The sequence below is a fragment of the Sinocyclocheilus anshuiensis genome, unplaced genomic scaffold, assembly GCF_001515605.1.
Source record: "Sinocyclocheilus anshuiensis isolate Anshui unplaced genomic scaffold, SAMN03320099.WGS_v1.1 scaffold729, whole genome shotgun sequence".
Classification (NCBI taxonomy): domain Eukaryota; kingdom Metazoa; phylum Chordata; class Actinopteri; order Cypriniformes; family Cyprinidae; genus Sinocyclocheilus; species Sinocyclocheilus anshuiensis.
Window position 1 is genome coordinate 13,354 of NW_015536561.1, and position 8,785 is coordinate 22,138.

The 8,785-nt window shown below is 32.7% G+C and overlaps 2 protein-coding genes across 5 annotated transcripts in view; both read left to right on the forward strand.

The window, feature by feature from the left end:
* LOC107701455 (C-C motif chemokine 22-like) overlaps positions 1-1,223 on the forward strand; it is a 3,817-nt gene extending 2,594 nt beyond the window's left edge. Inside the window, exons 2-4 of one of the 4 annotated variants that reach the window (XM_016503467.1) lie at positions 391-454; positions 624-750; positions 862-1,223. In XM_016503467.1, coding sequence (XP_016358953.1) covers positions 391-454; positions 624-750; positions 862-985 — 315 coding nt within the window. In that variant the 3' untranslated portion in view covers positions 986-1,223. Of the gene's footprint in view, positions 1-355; positions 458-623; positions 751-861 lie in introns of all 4 variants that reach the window. The other 3 variants (XM_016503461.1, XM_016503474.1, XM_016503482.1) reach the window with 3 other exon arrangements.
* Positions 1,224-5,653: 4,430 nt separating this feature from the next.
* Positions 5,654-6,393, forward strand: LOC107701793 (eotaxin-like). Its single transcript, XM_016503904.1, has 3 exons — positions 5,654-5,809; positions 6,035-6,158; positions 6,267-6,393. Exons 1-3 carry the CDS (start codon positions 5,737-5,739, stop codon positions 6,391-6,393), a joined length of 324 nt encoding a protein of 107 aa, XP_016359390.1. The 5' UTR covers positions 5,654-5,736.
* Positions 6,394-8,785: the final 2,392 nt, after the last annotated feature.

An 8,785-nucleotide genomic window follows, 5' to 3' on the forward strand; every position in this document is an offset into this window, starting at 1 on the left:
TTTCCCTAAATTTGTATATATACTGTTTGAATGACAGCTTGGTAAATCTGTTGGCAATCAAATATTCAATATCCCAACTCATCATAAGTACTTGGTACATTATCAGCGCTGCGGCAGACGTTCAAACTAATATCAGTAATTTACGTCTCTTTGATGATTGGTTGATATCAGAAGAGAGGCTAGCCTCCCTTGCAAGGGTTCTTTTCTCAACACTCCTCAGCGCTGAAAGTGAACACTCGATGCTGATTGGTGGTCCAGAGAATCAGCATAGGGGATTTCTTTCAACACAAAAACTATTTTACCATCTCTATATAATGGACTACTGGCAGTTCACCGTATACTCTTACTTTCTCTGTCTCTCATGTGGTGTATCATACCTGGAGAATGAAGACCTTCATGAAGACTTCATTGCTGTTTCTGACGCTGTGCTGTGCTCTGCAGTTTAATACCTCAGATGGTGAGTAATCTGTGCTTCTGTTGATTTTTTTCTCCTTAATGTTTAAAGTGTTAGGCTCCAAATTCAGTTTTCTGCAAAGGAGACTTTATTTAAACAATCTAATTAATTTTTTTTTTTTTTTTTTTTTTTATCTATTTCTGAAAATATTGGATAACCATTATTTTTTCAGGTTCTACTGCAAGTGACATTGAAAACAGTATCTGCTGCTTTAATCCACGAAATATCAGAATACCTCTTCAGCGGCTGGAGTATTATTACTGGACAAGTGACATTTGCCCTCTCAGACACATTGTGTGAGTATTCTCTCGATATGTTTAGATGTAGCTACTTTATATTGTTACTAATATTTAGTATTTACTTAACGTACATGTTGTTTTAATGCTTTTGTCTGTAATGTGCTCTAGATTTGTTACAGCTCCCGAGGATCCTAGCACTCCAAAGAAACAATTCTGTATGGACCCTGAAAATAAGTGGGTCCAGCGGGCCATTAACCACTTGGACAAAAAGCATGCTAAAAACTTAAATTAAACTTGGAAAAAAAATTCTACATTTCTACACCGATACACAAACACACACCCCTGTACATATGAGTAAAACTAAAATAAACTTGTTATTGTATTGTAACGTTTTAGTGAGTTACCATTGTAATGTGTATTATTCAAATGTGTGGATCTCATCATTATCAATAATATTATGTCAACAGTAATTCTTAAGCTACTGATCTGATGTAAATTTTAAATGAGCTGTATAAAGAATATTGCATATAGAGTGTGGTATGTACATTTCTTTGATAATTCTTTAATAATTGTCATTATTAAAGTCTACCTATTGTCTAGGCCTGCCTTTTTATTAAATATTTACTTTACAATTTACTTCAGTTAAGGTTAATTGACAGTTTTATTAGAATCAAGTGGCAGTTAGTGTAACTACATTTACTTCAAATATTTTATATATAATGATAAACATGACACATTGCAACTACTATTTGAATATTCCACTAGAGGGCACATGTACATCATTAAAGATTTATGATCCAAATTTATTTATTTATATATTTGTTTTGTAAGCATCACATTTACATGTCCATCAAGTGGACCAACCAATTAATGACTTCACAACAAGGATTTTTATTTTTAGGTTAATTATTCTTTTTACTTCTGAGTACTTTTATTTATGACATACTTGTTTGCATTATATTATCAGTTAAATTATATTAATTAAAATTTAATTACGTATTATATGAGCATTATATTGACCTGCTTTTTTAAGTGTTATATTTACATTAGTCATAAAAAAAAATATCAGTTGACCAGAGATATTTGATATTTATTCTAAATCTGTTTTTAAATATTAGGCACTTGCAGAGATTGTGCACATGTGCAAGAAATGTAAGGAATAAATTTTATCCGAAAAGCAATGCAGAATTGCTTAAATAAAGAATACTTTATTGTCTAGCAAGGTGGTCTTTGCAGCTAAAGCATTATTTTTTATGAGAGCCAAAACAATTAATTTAATTGTTTTATATGGTCTAATTCGAAGAAACTATATGATGCATATTGAATATTATGGCCAAGACAGATATAATATAACATTTAATGAAAAAAATATTGAAAGTAAATGTTCAATATTTTAATTAGCTAAATTGTGCTCAAATAAGTATTATAAAGAACCACAGTCCGAAGACAACTTTAGAAATTCACTAAATTGTTAATGTCCACAAAACATACAGCTAATGTACAATGTAGGATCATTCAACAAAAATAATGATACAATTACTAATTTTTTCTTGAGTAATAAAAGCACAATAAATAATGACAACCCATACAACCCTTGGTTAATAAAAAAAGTCTTATTAAAATGACCTCCCACAGACTACCAAGTAACATGTAATATTAATAACTTCTCTGTGTGTAATGATAGACCTACTCTTACAAGCTCAAAGACATTTAGAATCTGTTTTGTCTTGGTGCCCTATTGACATTTTGTTATTTATCTGTAAATATTTTTATACAGAAACATAAACACAATGCAGAGATGGGAAGTAACAAAGTACAAATAAGCCTACTTCGTTACTGTACTTAAGTAGATTTTTCTGGTATCAGTACTCTTAGAAAAATACCCGAGATGGCTTTAAGAACACAGATAAACCATATATTGCTGAAAACCATATATTTATTGTATTGATGTTTCATCAGCTAGGCTAAAACATATCTGTCTGCATGATTTCCTGGAACGTCATAATTAAATTATATTATTTCATTGAGTCTCACTTATGCAGTTTCTGCGCGATGCCCTCCAGTGTGAATGAAACAGACATTACTTGTGTACTCACTAATGCTTACAACACCCTATTTTGGGTAAAAATAGGAAAAATAACACTTTAATTGGAAGTAAACATCCATATCCATACGTTTTTCTTTAGTGTAGAGAAGTGTCCATAAGATTTCCTGACAAAAATTAAGAAAATACTGTGACAGATTTAATAAAATAAAAAATTTTTTTTAAATGATTTATAGTTTTAGGCCCCCTGCATGTTAACAGGGGAAAACAAGTGTAAATTATGCTTGCACTCTAATTGTCTTTGTTTGCATTTCAATAAAATTTACAGTATAACTCACCTCAGTTGTGCCATTCTTAAAGCATCATAATAATTTTTAGTTGTTTCCAAGGACAAGAGGCAGAATCACCCTGAAATCTAGGATGTGGCCTATAGGTGATGGCACATTTTTTATTATTATTTTTTTTCTATGCTTGTGTTCTACATGGTGGTTGTTCAGTCTGGATACATTCATTTGAAATGTAAGTGCTTTTGTAGTAATGGCTACTTTTTACTTAAGTACATGTCAGAGCCCATACTTCTTTACTTTAACTTGAGTAAAAAAAAGTGTAGTCAGTACTTCAACCAGAGTCTTTTTAAACATGAGTAGGCCTATCTGTACTTCTACTTGAGTGAAGGAAGTGCTTGCTGTGTTTTTTTCCACCCCATAAATAATTTCCCCCTGCTCATATACAGTTTTAGCACATATAACAGCACCTTCGCATAAAGGGTAAGATGGTTTCAAGACGGAATATTGTTATACTTAGAAATCTAGACCAGTGATGCGGCTCTTTTTTTTTTGAACGAAAACTATTTCACCATCTCTATATAATGGAATACTGGCAGTTTACCACTTACTTTCTCTGTCTCTCGTGTGGTGTATCATACCTGGAGAATGAAGACCTTCGTGAAGACTTCATCACTGTTTCTGATGCTGTGCTGTGCTCTGCAGCTGAATACCTCAGCTGGTGAGTGTCTGTTTCTGTCGTATTTGTTCTCTGTCATGGGAATGGGATATAAAGCATTTCAGGCTCCGGATTTAAACTTCATTTAAACAATCTAAAACAGTTCTTAGTTATCTCTTTCTGAAAATGTTGGATAACCCTTATTTAATCTGTATTTTAAAAACCTGGAGAAGAAAAACATTAATTTTATCCGAAAAGCAATGCAGAATTGCTTAAATAAAGAATACTTTATTGTCTAGCAAGGTGGTCTTTGCAGCTAAAGCATTATTTTTTATGAGAGCCAAAACAATTAATTTAATTGTTTTATATGGTCTAATTCGAAGAAACTATATGATGCATATTGAATATTATGGCCAAGACAGATATAATATAACATTTAATGAAAAAAATATTGAAAGTAAATGTTCAATATTTTAATTAGCTAAATTGTGCTCAAATAAGTATTATAAAGAACCACAGTCCGAAGACAACTTTAGAAATTCACTAAATTGTTAATGTCCACAAAACATACAGCTAATGTACAATGTAGGATCATTCAACAAAAATAATGATACAATTACTAATTTTTTCTTGAGTAATAAAAGCACAATAAATAATGACAACCCATACAACCCTTGGTTAATAAAAAAAGTCTTATTAAAATGACCTCCCACAGACTACCAAGTAACATGTAATATTAATAACTTCTCTGTGTGGTAATGATAGACCTACTCTTACAAGCTCAAAGACATTTAGAATCTGTTTTGTCTTGGTGCCCTATTGACATTTTGTTATTTATCTGTAAATATTTTTATACAGAAACATAAACACAATGCAGAGATGGGAAGTAACAAAGTACAAATAAGCCTACTTCGTTACTGTACTTAAGTAGATTTTTCTGGTATCAGTACTCTTAGAAAAATACCCGAGATGGCTTTAAGAACACAGATAAACCATATATTGCTGAAAACCATATATTTATTGTATTGATGTTTCATCAGCTAGGCTAAAACATATCTGTCTGCATGATTTCCTGGAACGTCATAATTAAATTATATTATTTCATTGAGTCTCACTTATGCAGTTTCTGCGCGATGCCCTCCAGTGTGAATGAAACAGACATTACTTGTGTACTCACTAATGCTTACAACACCCTATTTTGGGTAAAAATAGGAAAAATAACACTTTAATTGGAAGTAAACATCCATATCCATACGTTTTTCTTTAGTGTAGAGAAGTGTCCATAAGATTTCCTGACAAAAATTAAGAAAATACTGTGACAGATTTAATAAAATAAAAAATTTTTTTTAAATGATTTATAGTTTTAGGCCCCCTGCATGTTAACAGGGGAAAACAAGTGTAAATTATGCTTGCACTCTAATTGTCTTTGTTTGCATTTCAATAAAATTTACAGTATAACTCACCTCAGTTGTGCCATTCTTAAAGCATCATAATAATTTTGAGTTGTTTCCAAGGACAAGAGGCAGAATCACCCTGAAATCTAGGATGTGGCCTATAGGTGATGGCACATTTTTTATTATTATTTTTTTTCTATGCTTGTGTTCTACATGGTGGTTGTTCAGTCTGGATACATTCATTTGAAATGTAAGTGCTTTTGTAGTAATGGCTACTTTTTACTTAAGTACATGTCAGAGCCCATACTTCTTTACTTTAACTTGAGTAAAAAAAAGTGTAGTCAGTACTTCAACCAGAGTCTTTTTAAACATGAGTAGGCCTATCTGTACTTCTACTTGAGTGAAGGAAGTGCTTGCTGTGTTTTTTTCCACCCCATAAATAATTTCCCCCTGCTCATATACAGTTTTAGCACATATAACAGCACCTTCGCATAAAGGGTAAGATGGTTTCAAGACGGAATATTGTTATACTTAGAAATCTAGACCAGTGATGCGGCTCTTTTTTTTTTGCACGAAAACTATTTCACCATCTCTATATAATGGAATACTGGCAGTTTACCACTTACTTTCTCTGTCTCTCGTGTGGTGTATCATACCTGGAGAATGAAGACCTTCGTGAAGACTTCATCACTGTTTCTGATGCTGTGCTGTGCTCTGCAGCTGAATACCTCAGCTGGTGAGTGTCTGTTTCTGTCGTATTTGTTCTCTGTCATGGGAATGGGATATAAAGCATTTCAGGCTCCGGATTTAAACTTCATTTAAACAATCTAAAACAGTTCTTAGTTATCTCTTTCTGAAAATGTTGGATAACCCTTATTTAATCTGTATTTTAAAAACCTGGAGAAGAAAAACATTTAAAAACACGTTGAATCACATTTTAGTGAACTCTTCACTTTTTCAGGCACTAAAGCAATTATGAGCGTAAACAGTATCTGCTGCTTTAATGAAATCAATATCAGAATACCTCTGAAACGGCTGGAGTCTTATTTCTGGACAAGCAGCAGCTGCCCTTTCAAACACATTGTGTGAGTATCCTCGCGATATGTTTAGATGTACACTTATATTGTTATTAATCTTTAGTATTTACTTCACATTCATGTAGTTTTAATGCTTTTGTCTGTAATCTGCTCTAGATTTGTAACAGTTCCAGATTCCAAGAAACAGAAGAAAGAAGAGATTCAGAAGAATCTATTCTGCATGGACCCTGAATATAAGTGGGTCCAGAGGGCCATTAACTACTTAGACAAGAAACATGCTTGAAATTCAACAAAATGAAACTTTCTACAAAAATACATTTTCTACATTTACACAGATAAACACACGCACACGCATACACGCGCACACACACACACACACACACACACACACACATTCGTATATATGAGTAAAACTATTTTGTACTTCTACTTGAGTGAAGGAAGTGCTTGCTGTGTTTTTTTCCACCCCATAAATAATTTCCCCCTGCTCATATACAGTTTTAGCACATATAACAGCACCTTCGCATAAAGGGTAAGATGGTTTCAAGACGGAATATTGTTATACTTAGAAATCTAGACCAGTGATGCGGCTCTTTTTTTTTTGCACGAAAACTATTTCACCATCTCTATATAATGGAATACTGGCAGTTTACCACTTACTTTCTCTGTCTCTCGTGTGGTGTATCATACCTGGAGAATGAAGACCTTCGTGAAGACTTCATCACTGTTTCTGATGCTGTGCTGTGCTCTGCAGCTGAATACCTCAGCTGGTGAGTGTCTGTTTCTGTCGTATTTGTTCTCTGTCATGGGAATGGGATATAAAGCATTTCAGGCTCCGGATTTAAACTTCATTTAAACAATCTAAAACAGTTCTTAGTTATCTCTTTCTGAAAATGTTGGATAACCCTTATTTAATCTGTATTTTAAAAACCTGGAGAAGAAAAACATTTAAAAACACGTTGAATCACATTTTAGTGAACTCTTCACTTTTTCAGGCACTAAAGCAATTATGAGCGTAAACAGTATCTGCTGCTTTAATGAAATCAATATCAGAATACCTCTGAAACGGCTGGAGTCTTATTTCTGGACAAGCAGCAGCTGCCCTTTCAAACACATTGTGTGAGTATCCTCGCGATATGTTTAGATGTACACTTATATTGTTATTAATCTTTAGTATTTACTTCACATTCATGTAGTTTTAATGCTTTTGTCTGTAATCTGCTCTAGATTTGTAACAGTTCCAGATTCCAAGAAACAGAAGAAAGAAGAGATTCAGAAGAATCTATTCTGCATGGACCCTGAATATAAGTGGGTCCAGAGGGCCATTAACTACTTAGACAAGAAACATGCTTGAAATTCAACAAAATGAAACTTTCTACAAAAATACATTTTCTACATTTACACAGATAAACACACGCACACGCATACACGCGCACACACACACACACACACACACACACACATTCGTATATATGAGTAAAACTATTTTAAAAAATGGTATTGAATTGTAAAATTTCAGAGAGTTACCATTGTAATGTGTATTATTCAAATGTGTTGATCTCGTCATTATCAATAATATTATGACAATAGGCTACTGATCTGATGTCAATTTTAAAGGAGCCGTATTATTATAACCAATAGAGAATATTGTATACAGAAGCTTTCATATGTTTGGAATTAGTTTTAGTGTCATCTACCTTTTTATTTCAATATTTACGTTACGATTTACTTCATTCTAGGTTACTTGCCAATTTTATTAGATTCTGTCAAGTAGCAGTTAGTGTAACTAATATGTACTTCAAATATTTTAATAAAAAACATTTATATTAATTTAAAAATGTCTTTGATTTATTTCTTTCCACTGATGCACAATGTTGTCTCTTACTTAAAAAGCAACCCACTAATATCAAGTCAAGTTACCTTTATTTATACAGCACTTTATACAATATAGACTGTCAACGCAGCTTTACAGTGTTAAACAAAAAATAGTGATTCAATGATGCAAACAAAATTCAGTTCTGCTGTAAAGCAGCTTTAAAAAGAAATAAACAGGCATTATTCCGTTGAAATCAGTTCATTGTTGAATTTCAGTTCAATAACTGTGTAAAGTCCATCAATTATAGAATGAGTTTAATTTATCTGTAAAGCAGATCTGGAGAAAACAGTCATGTCATCGTCCAGCTCAGTTCAGTTTAGTCCGTATATAAGGTAAAGTCAATTGCCAAATATCAGGTGTCTCCAACTAAGCAAGGCAAAAGGTGACAGTGGCAAGGGAACCCAAACAAAATCGGTGACAGAAATGGAGAAAAAAAACTTTGAACCTAGGCTCAATCTGGGGGCCAGTCCTCCTCTGGCCAGATGAACCAACTTGTTGTGTTTTAATTCCAGGCTGCATCACAAGTCAGATTTTTTTTAAATTTTATTTATGAGGTCTAATTTATGAACAAAAGGTTATCAAACATTTTAACATTCCTGTTCTATAGGAAATAACATATTGCTATTATGATAAATAGGACACGTTGTAACTACTATTTGTATATTCCACAGACCCATGTTCTGTTATTCCGAAAAAAAAATTCCCCCTTTTTATTTTTATTTATTTTGTATTATTTTATTTGTTTATTTGTGTGTGTGTGTGTGTGTGTGTGTGTGTGTGTGTGTGTGTTTTTTAATGT

What these genes read in the sequence shown, in the direction of transcription:
- LOC107701793 (XM_016503904.1), top strand. Translation starts at nt 5,737, where the DNA reads ATGAAGACCTTCGTGAAGACTTCATCACTGTTTCTGATGCTGTGCTGT. An exon ending in GCAGCTGAATACCTCAGCTG is followed by an intron (nt 5,810 to 6,034) that starts GTGAGTGTCTGT and finishes TCACTTTTTCAG; the next exon opens with GCACTAAAGCAATTATGAGC. An exon ending in TGCCCTTTCAAACACATTGT is followed by an intron (nt 6,159 to 6,266) that starts GTGAGTATCCTC and finishes AATCTGCTCTAG; the next exon opens with ATTTGTAACAGTTCCAGATT.